Source organism: Pelmatolapia mariae, linkage group LG10_11 (assembly GCF_036321145.2).
Source record: "Pelmatolapia mariae isolate MD_Pm_ZW linkage group LG10_11, Pm_UMD_F_2, whole genome shotgun sequence".
In the NCBI taxonomy this organism is placed as follows: domain Eukaryota; kingdom Metazoa; phylum Chordata; class Actinopteri; order Cichliformes; family Cichlidae; genus Pelmatolapia; species Pelmatolapia mariae.
Window position 1 is genome coordinate 9,370,494 of NC_086236.1, and position 24,489 is coordinate 9,394,982.

Below are 24,489 nucleotides of genomic sequence, written 5' to 3' on the forward strand. Positions count from 1 at the left end.
CTCATCAATAATGATAAAGTCGGCGTGTTGTATTTTATTATCAGTGCATTATTTCTTGTCTATGGTATATATTTTGGTTTACTTTAACCACTCTCATCATAAGTGCTTCCGAAAGCAGCAGCAGTTTGCAACTTTCAGTGAAAAAGGATCTGATAAATGTGACCTAGCAGGCCAACACAGTGGAGAATTAAAAAATAACATGATGTGACCACCCGGGATTGATATGGTTTCTCTGTTAGAGTGCTTTTAATTAATAAACTAAAAGACTGAACATCCATTATTTAATAAGTGTGGAAAGAACAGTGGCTCACAATAGCAGCAGAATCCACTCTCACAAGTGCCTGTAAGACCAAAGTTAGATAACCCAATTTTATGCTGAAACATGTATAAATTAAGTTCCACAGATGAGCACACCGGGAAAATCCTCTGCTCAGAACACTGCTCTTTGATTAGGCGGTTGATCTTTTAACAGCGTCCAATATCAGGGCTGAGGGCGTGGGGGAGGATTTGATATTTAAGCATCTCTTTATCCTCTTCCTTTTGAAATGTCAAGTTCAAAGATTCAGACCAGCAGCCTTGATCTGTGAGCTAAGACGACCCAGAGAACTACCCAGCAACTCTTAACCATCATCACGGCAAGTAGCAAAACAGTACACAAGGAGTGTTATTAACTCTGATTACATTAAAACCAGTAAATAGGCTTTTGATGTTTGTGCCTCGTGCTCAGTCAGACCGTCTAAATCAAACCAAAGCTGTGTTTTCTTTGTAAGGAAATGCTCACTGGATGTCTGAGCCTACTCTAATCAAATAGAACTGATTCAATTAGGAAACTTTCCCAGGCAGACTCTCATAATCCCACAGTGTATCTTCAGTTAGTGGAATTTTTAAAGACAAACAAAAAGAAGATTTTGATGTCTGTAATGAAAAGAAGTGATACGCTGACCTTTAGTTTTAAGCAGGGTGCCAGTGTTAGTTAATGAATTACTGCCAGTTCATCCAGAGCCAAACCGAGCATGATGCACTACTGAACCTGATTTCATGGCTCATGAGAGAAAAAACACAGAAAGGCAGCCCCCCTATGACTAGATAAAATCTGGACCTGCCTTGCATTTAATTTTTTTGCATCCTGCAATCGATGGCAAACAGCTGCTTTTAACTTCCGAGCGACCACTTTTAATCGCAAGTCGACTGGCTGGTGGGGGCACCCTGCCTCCAAAACAATCACGTTCCGACTTGGGCTGACCACAATCTCTCCCAGACAGACTGGCGAAGGTTTGCAAATAACTGCTGTCCAATTTATAGACACAGACAGATTGTCAACATGTTGCAATCAATCTGAGTTAGTCTGCATCAATGAACGGAACTCAAACATGACACATTTCTCAGATCAGCTGGTTGAACCATGATTTCTGTCACATTGCTTTGTCATTCATTTCTGCAAGTTGTTGGCATGAACTTAAATCTGAACTCAAGAAGCTGCTGTTATTTGCACCAGTTTATCACAGTTAATCACTGCATTAAAACAAACTGTTTGCATGTAAACTTAACACCATTCAGTCAGAAACTGACTCCATCTTATTGTTGTTTCATCGGTCTTGAGGCACCAAAGTTGCCTTTGTTTGTGCCAGTATAACATTTTTCACTTACATCATCTTCATAGTTCTTTAAAGTTTAACATTTGCATGTCTCTGAACATTTATAAGCAATGCAAGGTGCTTTAAAAACATGTGCAAAAACTATAGAATTTGTCTTCCATTTCCAGAGTTTTTGCAGAGAGTTACAAAACTTTTCTTGAACTTGACAGATCATATTTTATTTATCATACATTTCTATCAGTATAATAGTGACTGCTTTGTTATCAAGACCTATCTTTGAAGCTCAGCTCTCACCATGTAAAGCATTTAAAAAATGATTCAGCTCAGTTAAGACACGTACAGCTGAGATCAGAAAGACAAGGTGATCAAACGATTAGAGCAAATGCTTCTGGCAGACTGAGTCCATAATTTGTTCATATATGAAAAAGATAAGGGGATTAACATTAGAACACCAAGGTAATATAGCACTGAAAATGCTGAATCGGAGATGAATAAAGTTGCAAAAGTAAAGATTCAGTTCATTCAGTGAAGTTTAAAAAGTTCGAAAGTAGGTTAAAGTCAATTCAGTTTCAAAGTACTCAACACCTCAGAGTTTTCTAAGGTTAAGGTACATCTATCGCTATGAACACGTCAGCACTGTGTAAAGCATGACTGCTTCTTATTAAAGGGGCGAACCACTGATTTAACACAAGAGAATCTGTGCACTAGCCATGAAGAGAATAACCAAACCTGCAGAAACGGTTATACACCATCATCTCTGGCTCTGAAGTAGCTGAAAAGACCCAGATAATGTCATCTCAGCTTGGGTTTGGAGAACTCAGTTTTTTAAGAAACTCTACAATTTAAACTCGGGCTGAGGCATTGGAAGAACCAGTCAGAAAGAATTCATGGGAAGTGTGGGAAATATTTCCAGAGTTTGATCCATGCAAAGAAATTAATGCTCTCTGCTGCTTCGAAGTTAACATTCACATTTTTGTTACCAGCCTATCACAAATGCTCTAACTTTATAGCAGGACTGTCCTGAGTGCAAATTTCTGGGCATTTTCCGGTGCTAGTCAAACAGAAAATATTCAAAGTGTAAATAGTGGCTTTAAAAATAACTCATTTCACACAGAAAGACCTTTAAAAGCAACAGAATGTCTTGTATTTGTTTCTTGAACAGTGCACAGCCTCCCTGAGGGGGCGAGAGTAGTGCCTCACACTACAAAACAAAATTCTTGTGTGAGATAAAGACTCTCCACCGCTAAGCAAAACTGTCAATACATTTCTCACTAGGTACTTTTTTACTTTAAAAAAGCATCAATTATAAAGACACACAATCTTGTGATAAATGTGTTAAGTTAGTAAAAATTAACTAACTAATGAACTAATGAACACTACTGCTGTTATTAGAAAGGAGTATAGTATTGGTCTACTATCACGCATTAAAATAACCCCAACTCTGAAACTGAAAACAAAATAAGGTCTAAACTGATCCTCATCACATGAATAATTGAATATATGGCTACAGCCTTATTTTTCAGAAGTTAAAAAAATACTGATTTTTTTTTTTTTTATTGTCACCAAAAGAAGTCAACAGATGAAACCGAACAATTTTACAGCTTATTCCAATCTTCCAAAGAGTTCAACTGCTGTCTATAGCCATTGAAAGAAGTGCATCAGTACAGCAAGTGATTAAGATTCACTGCACTGAATCAAAACACACATTAGATCACTAAATATTTATTAATCCTGAAGAAAGCAAATTCAGAAATTCTCAAAGCAAGAATTAGTGATGGAAAACTGCTGACTATAGCCTCTGTGTCAAAATGACCTTACAACACACATCATGAGATCTTGCGCAGACTGCTAGCAGAAGGGGAAGTGGAGATGATGGATGATAATCAGATAACATCTTTGTCACTGGGTAATAGGCCCTGCATGGTCGTGACCAAGTTGTAAAGAACCACCAGTCTTGCAGATAATCTCAATAAGGGATGACACAATAAACTGGCTGTCTGATTTCTGGTTAAAATACCATTAAAGCAAACATCATGTACATTTGTCTTGGAACTCTCTAAAGCATTGCTTACTCCTCCATAACAATTGGCTCTGTGTGCTGTACCCTTTAACAAGCAGCACTGTTTTTTTCAGGCCTGTCGATATCAGTGTTCCTGGTCTCTGCTGGGCAGCAGATGCCAAGCTGGCTGGAGGTGGCGGAAGCCCATGGTGTTCTGACTCCTCCGGCCCTGCAGGGGGCTTTGCCTAGTCAGAGACTTCTTCAGCAGGTTTTCTGCGTGTTAACCATACTCGGATACTGTCTGGCATGGTTTCCAAAAATCTAGTCACCATTACCCAGCTTTTTTTTTTTTTTTTGTCCTTGTGTCTGTAACTATGCGACAGCGTATATGGAAAAGGAGCTTAAATTGAATCAAGCAGCTAATGACTGTGTAACACTTCAGGAGCCATAATTTATTAAATGGGAGCCTGCATGGGGTCTGTTATATCAATTTGACTGCATATTAGATTAGTATGACATGTTGCAACTTAAACACCTCCAACGGGGTCTTAAAGCTGGACATTTTTTGTGGGGTAATGTGGTGTATGTACTTCCAGGAAGACTGAGCAGAGGAGAAAAAGGTGGGCCTGTTACTTTACCTTAACTATCTTTCATATAAATGCAACAAAATAAAATATAAGTGCACTGAATTAAACCTTAAAGTTAAGAGACTGCATGTTCACTAAGTATAACTGCATAAAAACCTGTCTATTGCATCCATTTTGAGTCACATATTAAGTTCACAGTCACTTTAACAACAGGTCAAGGACAGCAATGACTTCCAGGCTTGTCTGCCTCCATCAGGGCATCTCCACCAGATGCCCAAACCACCTTGGATGACTCCTCTCAAAATGGAGAAACTGTAGTTTGACACTAAAGTCTGCTCCTGCCACCCACTAATGTTAGAGGAACTACAGGGAGACTTTGGCTAAGATGAGAGTCATGTTTTTGCTTTGCCTCGAGGGAAAATGGGCAGTTTCGCTGCTGCTCCATCTCCTCTCAAAGCTGAGAAGTGCATTTAGAGAGACAAAACCACTTACCACACACAAAGATTGTTACAGTTTTCTCAGAAGTTTGCCGGTTTGTAAAAGCCTGAGAGCCAGAAGTCACCTAGGGACCTCACTTTGTCCACTGCATTGTGTCACTGTTACCTATGTCATGGTTTTTCTGAGTTTTTCTGTTATCTGTGGTTTCTATTGTAATCATTAATCTATCTTCCATTGTGTTTTCGAATGTTTGTTCCTTTTCTAAATGTGTTCTGCAGTCTCTGTGTCTTATTGTTTTGGCTTTATGAATTTATTCTTTGTCCTGCTTTCAGTTATCTCCTGTTTTATTTTGAAAGTTCGTTCCTCCTGTGACTTTTTACTTTTACCTCCCTCCCTTGTTCCTTTTCTGACCTTGTTACTGTCATGATTGAATTCACTTGTGCCTTATTACCCATTTTTCTGGTTTGTGTATTTAATCTTTATTTTCTACCTATGTCAGATCACCATATGGTCTCCCCTTTGTTCCCGTATTGCTGTCTCCCCAGTGGGCTCTGGTGAATTTGCTCCATTCTTCATATTTTTGACCTTCTTAGTACTTCAGGGTTTCCAGCCATCACGGTGCAGCATGTTTTCTTTTTTTTTTCAGTATTAATTAAAGTACCTTTCTGCAATACCTGTCAGTCTGCCTTCATCTTTTACTTTTTCACTGCTTCAAATATGGCATCTTTACATAATGTTAAATTAATGTGTCTTAAAATGAAAACTGTTCTTTCAATATCCAGATCAAAATTGTTTTTCCCCCCCAAGACATTTTGCCAAAGGCCAAAGGAAAAGGAATCTCTAAATCATTATCAGCCATCGCATAATTTACACAAAACCCTCTGGGTGGTTACCATTTGTCTGTGACAAACATTCACTTTAATATGTTTGGAGCAAATTACTGACTGCTATGAAGCAAGATAATCCAGTGCAGTAAGCATGATGTCTTCATTTGGTATTGATTCAAGTTCTTTATTAAATTGAGTCCTTTCCAGGGACAAAATAAATCACTAACATGATTTTCATTTGTACGAAGAGAAAAGTCTGTTTGTCATAATACATTTTGGAAAACAAGTAAAACCTTTTTAAAAATAAATACACCACAAGAAATACTAGCAAAAACTGTGTCAAATCTGCATCTTTGGTAGAACAGGACGGTGCCTGCCAACAGCTAACCACAGGTTTTATCTTTATTATCCTGAACTAAAGCTATTTCAGAGTCTTCAGTCCAGTTTTCACATTGCAAGGGACAGTGTAAACCTGGAGTCTTGACATGCCTTTACACTTAAATTGCATTTGTAGAAGAAGACCCCCTAAAGGCAGATTCCAAACGCTGAACTTGAGCTGCAAAGGTAGATCACATTACAGCTCTCATCAGACACGTCTTTAAAAGCCATTCCCTGTCTGGCAGCGACCAAATCGCCCCTAAAGTCAACTCTGCATCATGTCTCTTTAATAAATCCTGTCTGTGATTTAGTTATCACCCTTCAGCATCTAATTCTTATCTGTGAATACAGCCAGTTGTCACAGCCCACAGCAAGACCAGGAAGATGTTCCAACAAAAGCCTAAATACTCTTGTTATATCTACACATCTCATCCGAATAAACTCATATTAATCCATCTTCATGTTGTGGGAAGGCATTCTGTTCAGTTCGAATACGTATTTTTAGATCCTTTCCAAATCGAATTCAGCTCATCTCACTCACTGCAAGGCATCTGTCTACAAATCCTCCCACACATTTGCCCCATGACTTCTGGTGGCTGTACACATAGTGTGCACACACAGATTGCAAAAAGATACAAGAATCTCATTTCCAGTAATACAAATGAGTCATTTCAGGAAAACCATTAAAGGAAAGATAAAGAGTCTTTTGTTTAGCCAACATTTAACATTTGCAAGTCCGTTTTTTTTTTTACCATTTAAAATGCAAAAGTTTTTCATTCTTGACAAAACAACCTCTTTAAAATCAGATATATTTTCTCAAGGCTTAAGAAATACAAACTATTAGCTTGGTGAGGCAATCGACCTTTTAAAGAAAATTTAAAATGCAAAAATAAAAAAACACCAAGTATTAATCTGAAGAACTGGTAGTGAAAGCGAATAAATATTTTGACCCTGATGTTAAAATGATGTAGAGAAACATTTTAGACAAATTCCTCTGTCCGATCAACAGTAGTTGTTGGTTTTCCTTAATTGCTTAATTTTCTGCCTCTCTTGCGCTTCCTGAGGGACACTTAAACAAAGAGATCAGCCCTCCGGGGAATCAATCACACAAATGCAACAAATGCCCCGCAACCACTTACTGAACAACCAAAAAAGACCAAAATAATTAGCCTGCACTACAAGTCAGCTAAAGGGGAGAGACCCACTCAAAGCATGAAATGTGAGTTAAATCAGACACTTTACCTCTGCACTGATGGTTGAGCCTTAGGGGCCAGAATAACATTAAAAGACATGACTGACACAGGACTCTCTAATGTTTTTCATCCCCTATGCATAGAATCATGTGCAGACATGCCTCCACTCCTTCAGACAAACTTTATTTTGCAAAGCATATAATGTTGGGGGTGTTTTATTATATTAGCTTACACTAATGTGCAAATTTCACGCTAACAATTCAACAAGAAACCCTGAAATTTTGACAAGTTACAAAAGGCGGTCAAAACCAGCCCCTAAGAAACGGCAACACTGCCAGATGCATGCTATATCCATGGCATGGCACAGCCCATTAGATTGAAGCAAAAACCATGAAAGACTGTCTGGTTAGCCCTCGGGTCCTCATGAATATTCATCTGCACATGCACACACTGAACACAGAGATTTCTTTTCACCATCAAAGTCAGTCTGGATTCAGACTGGTTTCATTTTAATTTAGCAGATGTGAATGCAGGTTTATGTGGCAGGCAACTGACTGGCACAGTGCCAGACATAATGAGCCTCATCATTTTATCTGGAGGGAGATGAATAAGGAAAGACAGTACAGCTAATAATGTAATGGTAAATGCATCTGGCAGGTTATTTTTTTTTTCATCATGTTTCCTTCCTGATGGTTATGAAACTGTCAAAATCTATGACAAGTCTTTGTTTCCTACAGGCAGAAATAATGATATCAGATATGATGTTAGAGGAAAAAACAGCCAACAAGACAACCTGCCCTGACATGACAAGATGTCCCGTTGGCTAAAAGTCATGACATACAAAAAAGCAAATACATAAAAAAAACGAAAGCAGAGGATGGACAAGTAAAGTTAATCAAATTGAAGACAATTTGTTTCTTAGCTGTGAAGCAACAAGGGAGAATGACTGTCTTATTGATTTGTTTCTGAAAAAAGAGGGAAGCAGGAAAACCCCCGTTGACCCCATGACCCGTCCCTACCCTTGCTTTACTAACCCATGAACCCCCTGAAGCAGTCAAACTGTCACTTTATTTTTGGTATCTGACACAATAATCAGTAACCCATAAGCCTTTGTTCTCTTTGTGTCTTACACCAAGTATTGTCAGTAACATGTATTTACTATTTTGTTACTTTGCTCATATATAGTGCCAATATCACTTTGCAACTTAATCCTGGTTATGGGCTAAATGGTACTCTAAATATATTTCCCCACAGACACATCAGCTGCATTGACAGTTTGACATAAAGTCAAAGAACAAAAGAAATCAGAGGACATGGCATTCACTAGGACAATGGCATGGTCTGAGGGGAAGCCTTGAGCAAATACTTAAGAAGCTTAATGACATCTGCATTGTTCGAAGAAGAATCATATCTCATATCCATTACAAAAAAAACAGACAAACCAATGACATAGTGCTGTGGTCACATTTCACAAACACCTGAACCCCGCAGGATGGCAAGGGGAATCTCTGCTTCCCACTTTCCAGGAGTAATAATTTATGGACCATTTTGTAACAAATTGTAAGCAACAATGTTCCTAATTAATGGGTAAATTCTGGCCCAGAGATGTGGCACTCGATCCTTTTTTTAGTGCCTGCTGCTTGAGGTACTATTACAAAATAATTTAGTACTAACCTAATGGTGCTAACAGTAGAAAAAATAAATATATATAAATATTATTTCAGTTTCTGCACAATCCAACTTCATTTGGACATGATGGTAAGCTTTAAAGTTGCTGGCTGCAGAAAGACAAAAATCTTAATATCAACGACCAAAATTAAGCATCTTAATTTCTCAACTTAACTCTAGGAAATATAAAATATACTAGCTTGCATCAGATTCTACTGCCAAGAATGAAAGAAGGTACAACTAGATCCCAAAACAATCTGGTGTGATTTCAAATTATGTTTCTGGTTAGGAAGTAATTATTCCTGTCACTTGGTTAGGCTTCCCACGTGGAAGGTTATGTTTCATATGCCAAAGTATAATTTCTTTAAAAATCCGACTAAAGATTTTACTGATTAACTCAGATAAGAGTAAACTGAAAATTAAACTAAGCTCTATAACCAACATATGCAGCACACTATGGAATAAATTCCATCCCTTTGTGTGTGCTCCTGAGAGAACAGTTGATTTCAACAACAGCAAAGCAAATAATCCCAGGCTCTGGCAAATAAAAAAAAAACAGCAAAGAAGAGGGCATGAGAGAGGTGTGCAGAGCACAGGGTGTGGGGGAGATTGCTCAGAAAAAGGCGGGAAGGAGGCAAAGACCATTGTGGTGTAAAATTTCTCTGTAACACGAGCCCCTGCTTGTTGCCCCACGGCAGATTGTGCCTTGTCCGATGTACTGGCGTCAGGTGTGTGCAGCTGCTGTTTAAGCTCTGTTTGTGGACCAAAAAGGGAGAGAAGAGGGAAAAGGAGAAATGAAAGACTTCTCAATGAAGGCAATACTGGAGGGTTTTTTTGTCTCTCGCCCTGGCACTCAAGGGACTGCTGCCAGGACTTGGATTGTGGCCCAAGACAGTGCCATGTGTCCCACAGATGGGCCTTCTAAATATGAAGGGACATAATGTACAGATGGCCAATTTTGCCTGGGCACAGCTCGAAGACAAATGGCCAAATCTGCTGAAGACTGAAATACTACAAATTTGTCTTATTTTAAGACAAAGAACCCAGTAGTTGTTATGGTACTCCCTGTAGTGTTTTTTCAAATAATACTTAGATATTTTACTTATGAAAAAGATACATTTTAGACTTTTAGTTGTTATTTTATAATTACAGCTAATTCTACTAACAGTATGCAGTATCTATGATTATCAAATCCTGAGGATTCTACATAACATACATAATTATAGAAGACACGGGAGGAGAGTCACAAATAATCATACATTTCTTGGTGAATGGAAATTTTAAGCAAATATTTAGGCTACTGTCAACATTTCAAGCTGCATGTTGTTTCTTTATCATCATTTTCCACTGCAGAAATTCTCAGGCAGTTTAAGACTCCTTTGTGCTCATTCAAACCAAAGAAATTTTCCCCCTGTAGGATGCCTTTCAGCACCGTTTTCAAGGGATAAAAGAAGCAGCTTTTCAGGGCAAGGTGCTTCTGAATGTCTCTGAAAGACTTCTTGCTGGGACTTGACCCTGACTGATTAAACTTGTGACTAGTGTTGTTCTCAATACCATATTTGCAGGGCCCCAGAGAGCCACGAGCAGAAATGTGAACATGTCAAGATATGGCAAGTTTGTTACTGTGATGTTGTCTCACATTGCCACGGTACACAAATGTTAAAGAAATGGTCTCTGCTATAATTTTTGCTACATTTACAAGTCAGATGCCTACTAAGAGACAAATTTACGAGCAGTAGAAAAGGTCGGTATTTTTTTCAGTTCCCCACTGCTGAACAGAAAAGAAGAGAGAGAATGGTGCTTTAAAAAAAAAGTCCCCAAAGAGCTATTAAAAATTGCTAAGTTGGCAACAATGAGGTGAAATGAACATGATAATCACTGCTGTGAGTGATAGGGATGTCACGCACACAAGCTGAGATGGTAAATACTCCCGGATGAATATCCAAATATGCCGGCAGCATCCCACAAGAAGGAAGACTACTCCTCCCAAATATCACCAACAACAAAGCACAGTTTGCCAAAGTTAACAAAACAACTAGCAAAGCATAAACCACGTCATTGCCCTCTCTTATTATTTTTACTTTTGCAATGCAATCCAAGCTGTTGCAAAATTATAATGCTACTTTGAGAGTTCTGTGGGTGCTACGCTGCAGTGGACATGAAGGCTATAAGGAAATGATTTACAGTGCAAGGGCACTGTAACTCTTAAGGTGTAACTCTTAAGGTCTGACTGTGCTGACATCATCCGCACAGCCAATCCAGCAGGGTAAAATATACCTCTACTTCACTTCACACTGCTCTTACAGTACTGGATAGAAATAATCAATCCTGTGCGAGCAGTGCAGCCAAATCCAATATTTGTGAGTCAAAGAAGTGTGATGAAAAAAGCCCCTGAGCACTCTCCCAACAAGACGAGAAAAACCTGAACCTGCAAGATTCCTGAAAAAACTGAATTCTGCAATGCCTTTTAAGGGAACAAGTATTAAAAAATGAACTTAATGTGTTTCTGGGGAGATTTTTCATGTCTCTGACACTGTGTGATAACAGTTTAACGCTCTGAAGCAACCGTATGACAAATTCTTTATCTCCTGAATGGACACATATCTTCTTAAGTCTCATGAGAAATTTCCTGCATCCTTCACCCTGACTGAGTCTGCTTAGACAACCGTCTCTAGCTCTTAAAAGAGGTCCTATCTTTTCTGAGGTGATTGTTCACTTTATGGATTTCTCACTGTGGTGAATGATGTGCTTTGAATAACATACAAGGCGAGGATGTTTTGGGGCAGCTCTGAAGCACCAGAAAGGTAGTCGATACAGGAGAGTCCCTCCCAGAAGGACAGGGATCAAACTACAGAGGCAGCTGTTGGAAATAAAATCCCACTCAAACATCAACCATCCACTACACATGCAAGACAAGGCCCTTGAAAAACCTTTCAATTTAGGCTTAAGGGTGATGTCAGTTCTGTTCCTGCCAGCTAAACAGCTAGGGCTTTGATTTCCCAAAGCATGTCTTGGATCTTCAGAGCATGCACTGGCTTCAAACCACAAACTGAAACAACAAACACCAATGAGTGCTCAAGCAAAATGCTTTTTTTTTTTTGTTCCAGTCGATTTGCAGCAGAGAAGCAGCCAGGTTGAACACCTTTTAAAACAAAAGGTATCAAGCCTGCTGTCTTGGTGCTGGCATACATTCAAAATGAAAAAAATAGTTATGTTCTCTGGGAAACTATGCCACTTAGATCATCTTTTTCTTCGACAACAAAGGAAAATGCTTGGTTTGCTATCATACAATATCCCCTCATAACTTCTAAAGCTATATCAAGTCAAATTAAATCACTTAGGTTTAAAGAAAGTGCCAGTCTTTCTGTCCAAACTGTCTTAAAAAATCCTAACATTTACTAACATTTCAATAGTCTAAATCAAAACATGCAAACTCCATGTCTTAAAAGTCTGGAATAACACACAAGGTATCCTGCAATCTATTTAGAAGCTTTTAAGTTTGAATGATTAGCTAAAGTAATGAAAAAAGTTAATGCAATTGCTTGTATTTATTTAATTGTCCACTGTGCTGACCTACATGTTAGCCGAATTAGCTTACATATGCCTAATGCTACAGCAAGTCACCATTATAATACTACAGGGATCAAACAGCACACTCTCTTTAATGAAAACAATGAGCCAATACATTAGATTATATGGCTGTCATGCCTAGCTATCACTCAGGCAAATGCACTAATCCCACATGGACAACTGCAGCCAACAGCTGCACACTTCCTGCCACATCCAGACAAGCCCAGCAGCAAAGCGCAGGCATTCCCAGGCATTCAGCCACGGAGACGGATGAAGAGGAGGTCAGGGAGACCAGCCATTATTTACTAGAGAAGACTGACTCACTGGGATACATTATGACTGTTTTTTTTATTTTTCTACATGCTGCAAAAAATATTTTCTTAGCAGTCAAAAAAAAGACCTGCAGATTTACAGCAAATACATCGCACACAACTTTTTTTGATAGCATATTTATATCTCTATGAATTTATTTTCATTTTCAAGTATTTTTCAATATGACCTTGGAGTCAACACGAATTTGAATGTCTCAATTACAAGATTGGCTGTTTAATAATTCAACAGTCTGATATATTTAGAATATAAATAAATGTATATAAACCACAATGAATTATAAATAACATTGTAGAGGACTGCATGGTCATCACTCATTGTCTAAAAATGACATTATTATTTTCATAACTCAACAATTTGAGACATATTTAAAGGCGACATCTTTAGAAAGCTTGATTGATTGGCTTACTGTCCACGGATATTAAAATATGATATATGATGACAACCAGGAAACGCTTACATTTCAGGGTTTGAAACTAGAGCTGGTCCAGCAGTTGTGCTAGACAAATTGCCACTGCTATCTATTCATTATATTTCACATAAATAACAAATTACAAAGTCCTTCAGATGTGTATTAATTCTATCAAAAATGCTTAAAGCCAAAAGAATTTAAGAAAGTCTGAATGTGGGTAAGCATATGAAAGGGAAATAAAAGGGAAACCTTAATGTCATTTAACACTTCAACACTTAACACATAACACCAGCAACATGGTATTGCTTTTGATTAAGCATCATACTTTTAATACTTCAACAGATTCTTTTCCCCAAGTGATGTTAAAACTGATCAAATGATGTCAATACAACCACTATATAAACATCAACCTACCCCTATAGTATGCGGCTATCCGATACACCCATACTATAGGGGTATTATCAGGAGACACTCACTAACAGGCAGCTGAATTGTTCTCGGGTGTGTTGGATACTGAATTTTCTTTAGAGCTGGAATGAGCTGCTCTGTAGGAAAACTTTCAAGTTTACCTCCAAGTGAAAAGTGTGTCTAAGGCCAGTAAAACTGGGATTTGGGGCTAACTTTACGACTTTAGCATTTTCTAGAAGGTGCCCTTAATCATTTTCAACAACAATGCGAGTTCACGGTACAGCTGGGCAGTATATCAATGTTTTTCTTTGCTTTCTTGTTATATTTCCAAACAGGATATAAGTTGAGACATTACCAATTGTATTGATATAGCTTGCTTTTGACAGCTGGTTCGACTTCCTTCTGGTCCAACAATAAATAATATCTCCAAGGTTGAAGGCATATGTTATAACTGCATGGGTGTCCACAGTAGGTGGTGATTTGTGGAAACACTGTACTTAGAAAGAAATTGCTCTTCTTATTAGGGCTGCAAAAAACACTGATTCTCAGATACTGACCACTGGATTAGGTACTCATTTGCATCAGTATTAATAGCAGCAGTCCTGTTTTTATCTCCTCCAGCTGACACATAACTTCATACAGCCCCTCCCCTCACTAGCATCTGCAGTCGTTGACATTCACAACACTTAACAACACTTTAAGAGGAATTTCGAGAAGCCAATAAAGCTCCAGTTGCAACATTAATTGCTTAACAATGAGTCTTAATTACACTATCCGTGGGTCTGTTCGAATCCTAGTGAGGTAAATTTCAGCTTGCGATGGTCTGTGTGGACATCTGTGTACCTACCCTACCTGTTTTTTGTGACAGTATGGACTTGTAGAAAATTTTAATTACAATGCGATCCAAGTGACAGACTTCAAAGAAGCGTAACGGGAATGACTACTCATCTGTTGAGTCTCCAGCTGTCCCTGTCTGCAGCAGAGTATAATCAAGGCATTATCAATTTACCCAATAGCTACAAACCCAGACTCAGGGAGTCACAAGGTAGTGTACTCCTAGTGCCCATCCCAAGCCTGAAGGTGCATTTATGTAATAGCCACATTAGCTGACTGTTAATTATCATTAAGGTAGCAGCCATGGCTAAACTTTGCAGGTGGGATGTGAACGTTATCAGCCCTGCACGTCTGTAACATTATAATAGACGATGTTAATTTACCAGGATAACAAAACTGTTTGGGTCTAAAAATCATTATGTTTCTCCCAACTGAAGCTAAGAAAAGTCTACCAGCAACCAAACAGAAATTGTGGTAGACTACCTTAACAACTGTGTTTCATCAGCAAACAAAGTATGGAGCCAATTCACCAGAAGCACAGCACTACCTCAGAAAACCTAAAAATATTGACTTTTTCGTTGTTAGCAGTCCCTAAGACAATCTTAAAATATTTGTCATAAACACACCTGCAATTAGGTTAAAACCTTTTTTGCATTATAGTGCCGTCGCGGTTCTCTCTTTTTTTTTAACCGACTCTTCACTTTTAACTGATTTTCTGTCATTTTTTATCTCTTGTGGTTTCCAAAATAGTGAGGAGGATTGAGGAATTTCCAAGTATCTGTATTATTATGACAACGATACTCCTTAAACACAACAGACTTCTTTGACTAAAATCGCCATTTCACCCTGCAGATCATGAAAGCTGCTGGTCTACCACTGTGTGACCTTTTTTTTAACAGGTTAATCCAGTTCTGAACTAACCCTTTCAAAGACCAAAGTCAAATAACAACACAAACAAACTAACCAGTTGATGCAACAGTAAACCAGCACCTCCTATCTTTTAGCAGGTACGCTGAATAACTGACTTTGTCAACAAAGCACACTGTCTTTGGGTGATGTCACAGTTAGCGGTACACTACGAAACAGCTGCTCGTTTTAACATCACAAAGAAATATTTATTCAGGTAAGTTGCAGCAGTTTCTTACTAAAGTCTGTGATACTCACATGTTGTTGTTACACTAACATATATTATATGAAAGCATCTGCCAGTTTTCTGAATGCAAGAGGCATTTTACACACACAAACTCAGAGCAGATCCCTCTGAGCCTCCAAATGCACTGATGGATAAAACCTTGTTTGGTTAGAAATATTTCATAACAGCATTAACTAAAAAGGCCTGTCTGCTTGCCCTACTCTCTGTTCTGTAAATGTCATCGTAAAAGCTCAGCCACTGCTCAGATTTACTGCTCCACCGCCATTCCCGGACCACTTGCCCATTCTTTTAACAGAACGTGATGATCATATTGATGAACATTGGACTCTGAAATCAATAGTGGTTTGTATACAGTGCATCAACAAAGCTTCATGTTTGGGTTTCTTCTCATGCTCAGGATGGGTTCATTTCCATGCAGCAGAAATGCTTTTAGCCACAAATTGTATTCGAGTAAGTGCCCTTCAAGGTCCATTAGGGAGTAGGTCAGTTTTGACAGGGGCTGGTTTAGAAGCTCTTTAGAGGTCCGGGGTCTCTACAAAGGCTAATGACCTAATCCAAAAACAGACAGCTTTACTTGGTCTCCAGAGGAGGTAGAGGGGAGATGAGGATTAAATAGAGATAACCCAATTAAGACAAGGCTGATGGAGTAAAAAAAACTTGGATTTAAGGAAAAAAAGAGGGATAAGGTCAGGACAAAGTGAGTTGCGAGAGGGAGGATGGTTTGGGTGGGGAAACTGACTTAATGAGTTTTGATTAGTGTGTTTTGCAAATATGATTCTAATAAACATTTAAAGACACCCATATCAGGTGAATAATTTATCTTTCTTCATTTTTCATGTTCATTTAAAAAGATCAGCCACTGCAATGAAAGCAGTACAGCATTTAACAGTCCAATATAAAGTTGAAAGCACACAGCTGTATCGTTGATATACAACACACTCTAGTTGATCACGTCCTTCAAAATGAGAAGATGCATGGTGCCATTACCCTACACTGGCTAGATAAACAGTAGAGTTGCAGTTAGCTATCCAAAAACTTCAAGTATTTCCCCAGTTAACCTACTACTTCTACAAAATTCCATAAAAAATTGTGAAAATAATCATCATAATTTTCCACAGCTCAAGGGAAAAGCTTAAAATAGCCAAAATTGTCAGACAGTACAAAACCCAACAACCCAACAAGGTTCAGATTGTTTTGAACCTTTTAAAAAAAGTCAAAATATTGAAATGGAAATGTTTCAGTCCACCCACCTTGTTTTTTAATGTCATGTAACTTAAAGGGGCATAAAAGGAAGAATTTGCAGTTATTACAAAAGCATTCAGTATTGTACTTTTTTGCAGATTGATTATTCAACAAGCCTCAAACCTTAAACTAATGTTTGCTTACCTGTGAATAGGTTTGATGAGCCCCAAGTCCTTAAGGCATACTGCTTTTCTCTGTCTTATTTTGTACTCAGACAGACCAGACAAACAATACACGAGAACACAATACCTTTCACAACCGGGAAACTATAGGTATTTTTCTCAATTTGAGCCGATCTGGTCAAGAGAATCAAAGAAAATTGTTCATAGGAGCCCCAACTAAAGAAATCTACAAACAACTTCTAACCTCCACAGCTCCCTGAGGCAATGAGTCACGCCTTTGCAAAAATATTCACAAAAGGTAAACTCAGACTGGCTCTTAAAATGACACAAGCTGAGGATATACAGACACAGAGGCAAACAAACACACACATTGCACTGCTCTGTGCTTATCTATCCCATCCTGATAGTGTCTGGCTTAACTAAAGAAAAACAAAATGCCCCTGCCTTGAAAACTCAACCCTCTTCTAAATTTGGTGCTGTGGTCTACATAAAGTGTTGTGGTTCTTTAGATGTTCACAGCAGTCGCATTAAACCTTTACCAACTTTCTTCGCAGACCGAGAAGAGTTTTATAACACACGAGCTCCTCGGACGCTCGACGCATGCCCGCGTGCACGCGCTTAGCTCTACGGGCTACGCATTTGGTGCTTAATTAGTATCAATTACGCAGTAATTAAACACACCTTTAAAGGCGACATTTCACGAAGACGACAAGCAACTTAAAAAAAATAAAAAAGGCTCATATTTTACTATATTAAAATGAGGATGAAAATTCAACACAGAAGCCAAAAGCTTGCTAACGGAATAAGATAATTAACTCCTCAGAAGCACGCGACACAAAAACACGCCAACGTCTCGAGCTAACAAAACAAACGCTCCGAAAATTGTCACCGCATCCAAGAAGAGACACGCATTGTATTCTCATTCAAACTCTGCACTCCTCCACGAAACTTTTTGTTTTTGATAAAAACGGGCAAAAAAAACAAAAACAAAAATAAACGGTGCTCTTTTACTTCTCGGTTTTTTTTTTTAACTCACCGCTCATGTGCAACAGGCAGACCTGAAGAAACAGCAGCAGAAACGCTCTACGAAGGAAAGCCATGTCTTTTGCTGCTTGTCCGTATCCACTCCAAAACAAACTGAAGCCAAGTGGTGCGTCGACGAGAAGTTAGCAGCCCGCTGGAGACGGAGGAGAGAAGAGGAGAGAGGGGGGAGAGGGTGGAGGAGAAGAGAGGGGAGGGGAGGGAGTTAAATTAAAGTCTCAGTGTGGCTGGGATCTCGTATTGTGGGGCCTTAACGTGTGTGGCAGAGGCACAGAGCTTATCGGTGTTTTCTTCTGCTGCAAATTCACGCTGCATAGATTCCTTCTTGGTGGAAAGTCCTCAAGGTCACTGTTTAATATGCCCACCTTATCACGCCTCCGCACCTTTGAGGCCAAATCGCATGGCCTGTTGGCTGTATTCAGTTTAACTTTGCGCTAATGTTAGATCAAGGTTAAAAGTTTATTTATACAGGAGTCTGAAATTTAATTTAGGAGCTACCGGGCTGTAGATTTGTTGTAAAATATGCTAATAAGCTGTCCAGATGAGAGTGATGCCACGTATCTAGAGCCAGCAGGCACGTTAGCCTAGTTTAGCATAAATTCTGAATGACAGCTTAACAAAAATATGCCTACCAGCATTTATGAAGCTTACCAATTAAGATTATATATCTTGTTTAATAGGCTACATACAGGAAATACGTGTAAAGGGGGAATAAAATGCTCTCGTATGAACTAGATAACACTATATCTTAGCCTCTGACTTATCACATTATGTGCAGATTGTAAAATTAAAATAAGCTAACGTGTATTAATTAAAAAGCTTCATAGATGGAGGTTTGTTTGTTTGTTTCTGTTGTGTTTTCTGATGGTTAAGACTGCTGAAATTAGTGGGCCAAACTGAGAGGCCAGCGAATCCTGTTTTTAAGCCAGACAGTGATTTTAAAAAATATTCAGGGTTAGAGGAAAACCTCAACCCTTGACTTGTGCATCTGAAGGACCAGATGGCTCTGATGTGGAGGACATTTGGCTGGTATGGTTTGGCTCCCTTTGCCTTTTCAAGGAAGAAGTGCCACTCCAAATAAAAACAAAGCTGTTTTACTCTGCAAGGGGAAATCTTTTTATTGTAATTAGAGGTACTGATGACAGTGCCCACAGTCATAGGGCATGAAGGATGAGGATTTTCACAGTCACCAGAGTTCAAATTATCAACACACTTATGGGAGATTACAGTTTAGACAGCACTATCCACCTACACGGTTGGCAGCAGACCTTATGAACTGGATGTGCAATCAAATTTTGACAAGGACATTTGCCTCTAGTCACCTTGTTTTTCAAGATATAAACAAGAGCAACAACATAAAAAGTGCATATTTACAATAATTTATGCATAGGAAACTCACAGAGAAATGCCTTCACAGTCAAAAAAATGTCAAAATATTTGTCTTAGATTGCAGATACAACACAGAATGCAAAGAAGACAAACAGGAGAGAAAATTTCTTTAAGTGCAGAAGTTTTGTGTAATTATATTATGCCTTTCTTTAATTGAAATATTCAGAAGATTCATCAGAATATTGGTCTATATTCCTCAACTATCTCATCTGAACTTACTTCACCCACTCACTCTTTCCCTTCTTTCAAGCTCCCCAACTCCTCAGATATTTCAGACCTGATTCATAACTCCAAGCCATCTACTTGTAACCTGGACCCTCATCTAGTCCTCTTTAGAAGTTGCCTCCTCTCTCTGGTCCCTCTCATCTCTGTCAAAACTGCTGCAATAAACCATTGTGTGGACAATTTCAGTCTGGTTTTTGCTTTGTTCATAATTCATAGACTGCACTTACAAAAATTACCGATTACATGGCAGCTGATTTCAGTTTACTTACTATTCTCATCCTTCTTGACCTCAGTGCAGCCTTTGACACTATCAGTCATATCACCCTTCTCAAAAGATTATCTTCCATTGGAATCGCTCACACTCTACGTGACTGGTTTAAATACTACCTATTTGGGTCATAAATATTGATTAACCACCACCTTTGGAAATTCAGGGCTTTGTCCTGGGCCCCTTCCTTTTTATCGTTTATCTTCTTCCCCTTGGCAATATCTTCCATAAATACAACATCAATTTCCGCTCCTGTGCAGATGACACCCAGCTCTACCTCAGTACTAGACTTACATCCACTTTGCCTCCACACTCTCTCACCAACAACATATCTGAAGTAAAATCTCGGTCATCTTCAAAAAAAATTTCAAATTAAACACTCACAAAACTGATGTTCTCCTCATTGGTTTCAGCAGTATGCAAAATTGACAGTTTTTCCTTAGTCATTAAGAATTCCTCAGTGTTCCTCTCCTGACAGGTTAAGAGTCTGAGTGACATTATTGATAGTAATTATATTACCTGGTCGGCATATTTGTATCTATGTAACATCAGCCACCTTCACCCCTCCCTCCCTCCCCATACCACTTCTATCATTGTTACTTTTCGCCTGGATTACCACAGTTCCCTCTTCTTTAGTCTTACTCACAAATCCCTTCATAAGATTCAGCTGGTCCAGAATTCAGCTGCCCGTATTATCACTAGAACCACTCTACACACCACATCACTCCTGTTCCGGCTTCACTGGCTCCCACTGAAATTCCACATCAACTTCAAAATTCTCCTACTGGTATTCAAGGCCATCACCCCTCCATATCTGTCTGACCTTCTCCATGTTGCCACTTCCTCTTGTACTCTAATATGTTCTTCCTTCCTACACCTGACTGTTCCCTCTGCTTGTCTCACAATCAAGGGGTTCAGAGCTTTTAGTTGCCCTGCTCCCCGGCTCTGGAACTTTTTATTTTCCAATATCAGATATATTGATTAACCACCACCTTTGGAATTTCAACTTTAAAGCCCATCTGTTTAAAATGGCTTTTTACCTGTGATCACATTTCCACTTATAGTTTTTATTTGTTTTTCTGCACAAAGCCATCCAGTTAGTGTCCTCTTTAGTCATGCTGCCCACCACAATCTTTGGAGAAGCACTGTAAACTACTAAACTGCAATAACTTAGCCCTTAAATTTCAAACTTAACACTCTGAGTGTTTAAGTTTTTCATTGCCAAACTGCATGAATTAGTGTAATTTATAGTCAAAGTGTATTGGAAGAATTCGTCTGAGGATGACAGTGACTTCACTGGGCTGGCCTGGACTCCCGAGGCCCATCCATAACCCTGGCATGGTCCACTTCCATCATTATAACATCCAATGGGGAAATGTATCTTCCAGATTGTTCCAGCACACCACTATTTGTTTTGGCAAATAGTAGCTCAGCACCTTGCAAAGACACTTTATTTTCTCTAACTTGTCATCACTATACACCATTTATAACACGGATGAAAGATACAAATTGTCACTCTTAGATACAGTAAAAAGGATATGGAGCAATCTATGTTTAGGAAGGTACGAAGCCAACATAGACATAAGCTCTTCTGGGCTCTCACATGTTTTGAATGGCCTCGGTTCATTAATGAACTATGTTATTTTTTCCTCCGTTTGAAATCTTTGACCTAAAGTAAGTTTACCTACACTAGGAGTGACCTCTTCCACAGTACATGGAAACATCTGATTTACATTCTATCAGTAAAGCAAATTTGAAGGTTCAAACCACCTTGTGGTGCAGTTTGAATTCAATGATGTGTTGTTTTCACCTCAGATAGATAAAAGTGTTAACACTAGACTGTGATTTCAGAGACAGCAACTTAGTGTTTGCTTGCTTGTTACTGATGTCTGAGACAGCAGCTAGTTGAAAAACCCTATCTTCTTTAAGCTCTGAGTTACTCATGCAGCAGCTGCTAATGTAAAACTGCAATTCTGGAACCAGCTTTTACGACTTTACTACTAAAAAACAGTCCCTTTAAATCAAAAGCTTTTCACGGTTATTCCAGTTATCCACTGCTGAGTAGAATATATGCTCATAATTATTCAAAGACACAGTGAATTTACTGATTATTGCATCTATGCATGGTTGTCAGACACCTGTCTAGGTATGTAATCTTTTCACCTGTTTGTCTTTTGTCTTCAGACTGAGGGACATGTGGGTCTACCTTACTCAAGTCTTAGAACTTTGGAGTTTTGTCTAAAAATCACATAACCCACAAAAGGGGTTTATACTAAGACACCTGGTAAAAAAAGACTTTTCTATCTTTATGTCAAGCAGTTTTGCTCATATGTCTTCCTCACCTTGAATTATTGAATGAATCCTGTATTTAAATATTTTTTGCTTGATGGAGGTTAACAAATTTATCATCACTGTAAGTTTCATCAACATATATTTAGTTTTGCGAGTTTCAGTGTGCGAACTGAGCAAAGTTTAGACACACTGGACTGCTTCCAGTACAGCAGCTCCCAGTGTTTTTAATCACTGCATGTGGGGTCACCTTGGCTAACAGCTGCAGCAGAAAAGTTTCCTGGAGTTGGTCACCCAGTTGTTCGACCCCCATCATACGTGAATTTACAGCTATGGGCACGATGCAGGCATTACCCCTGTAAACAAAAGCCACTTTGCACAAAACACTTAAAAACCCCTATAGGTAAAACAGAAAGAGCTTCCAAGCATGCCAGTGATCGGCGCACAGATTTTCTCCTTTGTTAGAAGCTCACTATCTCTTGCCTCTTTCCACCTCAGTCTGATCTAGTTACCTATGTTACTGATAAACTGATGACCTTCCTTTAAGGTATAAAACCTTGCAGTATCATTATAGCCGAAAACTTTAAATTAATTCTTTAATAATTTGCCATACTTACATACAAGATTCCTAACACTAAACAATGTTTTGCTTTATTTACATGGATTTGGCTGCTGTATGGAGTGCTGTGGGAAAGTGTTTGTCTCTTTAAAACCCACCAGTCACACCATGTCTTTCTGTTATTTCCCTTCAGGCTGTTTCTCTGTATGTTTAGTCAGCAAACTGACTCAACCTACACCTACTTTGCTCACATTTGAGACTTTTATCGTGAAACTGTTACACTATGACTTGTCCGTAGTGATGTTATAGCAATAATTACAAAAAAATGAATGTTTTGTTGCTTTATATTGACCAATCCAGTCATAAGTCATCTGACCATTCAAAACAAATGCAAACAGATGTTCTGCTTCATTTAAGCATGAATTTTACATGTTACACACTTAATTGTATGACTGCATTTTTTTTTAAAATAAACTGGATTAGCTAGAATTAGAAACTTGGAGTATTAGGAATGTGAAAAATAGTGACGTTATTATGTTTGTCCTAATTTGTCTGTCATATGTTATAGTGGTGGCTGTTACCAATTGTCAGACTGACAGATGAAGTTAGGCTGGAGTCTCTGTGGAGTCTATGTTTGCAGATGACACTGTGATTTGTAGTAAACAGGTGGAGGGGAGCCTGGAGCCTGGAGAATGAAAGTTAGTAGAAGCAAAACAGGAAATGGACAGATAAAGTTGCAATGGGTAGCGGTAGTGAAGGTGGATGAGTTTAAATACCTGGGGTCAGCCATCCAAACAAAAGACAGGGCACTAGAGAAGAAGAGAGTGCAGAAGGACTGCTCAGGTTAAAGTTAGAGAGACAAGACTGGGAAGGTTTGGACAGGTGCAGAGGAACGTTAACACTCAGTTCATCACTCTAAGATTTCCTGTTGTAACCTTTGTTGCTGCTGATTTTTGGTGCCATCCACTTTAATATTCTGAATCATGAATTTAACAGCTGTTTAAAAATGTACATGGATTTAAAAAAAAAAATTAAAAAATAATTCAAGAACAAGAAAATGATTTTTTAGTAGATCTACACCAGTCAGTGCTCACAAACTATCCTATTTTTGGAAGCCACACAAAGGGCAGCCAATCAGAAGAAAGTATTTTGGATACTTTTGGATAGTGCAAGAACAGGGGGGCTGCATTAAAGGTCAGTATATTTGAACTCAAAGAATAAACAATCTAGTCTGACAAACACCTATTTCTTGATTTTGCACTGGGGTTACACTTATATGAGTCATTACTCAGTCAGCGTTGTCAACTCAAAATAAACCTAATGCTTCATGCTGAAAAGGGGATAGCAGCAGCTGCACGCAGTGTAAAAGTGTATATTGCACCTCACATCAGAAAATATTTGGTTTGAATAGAAGCCAGCTTTTCTGTAGGAAATCTTTCTCACATGTACCTACCCCTTACTCCTGAAATGATTCTCACCAGGCTTCTCTTAAAAGGGAGGTTTTTTTTTCCAACTCTCGGCCCACACATTTTCTCCTTTGTTAATACCAGAGGCTCGGTATCGCTCGTCTTCTTCCACCTCAGTCTGACCTAGTTACCCGCGTTACTGATGAATATAAGCTTAGACCTCCCTTTGAGGTAGAAGCCTTGCAACAGTATTTCAGCTGAAAACTTTAAGAGAATTTATTTAATAATTTATCGTACTTTGAGATGCATGAGAGTTGCTTCAAAACCCTGTATTCAGATAGAAAGTGAAGTAAATGTTTTGCTTTATTTGCATGAATTTGACTGCAGATGGCATGGGAATGTCTTATGTCTTCAAAACCAGCCAGTCACGCCATGTCTTTCCTTTATTTCCCTGCAGGCTGTGTCTCTTTATGTTTAGTCAGCACTTACCCAACCTGCATGTGTTTTTCCATCATTTTTAGCTTTGCACCAAATTGTGCTCATATTCAACCGCTTC

General features: G+C 38.7%; 1 protein-coding gene across 2 annotated transcripts in view; it reads right to left on the reverse strand.

Annotated features, from left to right (window-relative positions):
• The window catches only part of mcama (melanoma cell adhesion molecule a), a 50,184-nt gene extending 32,253 nt beyond the window's left edge, over window positions 1-17,931 (reverse strand). For both annotated transcript variants that reach the window (XM_063486178.1, XM_063486177.1), the window contains exon 1: window positions 17,793-17,931. In XM_063486178.1, the coding sequence (XP_063342248.1) occupies window positions 17,793-17,856 (64 nt within the window). In that variant the 5' untranslated portion in view covers window positions 17,857-17,931. The remainder of the gene's footprint in view (window positions 1-17,792) is intronic.
• Between the last annotated feature and the right edge of the window lie 6,558 nt (window positions 17,932-24,489).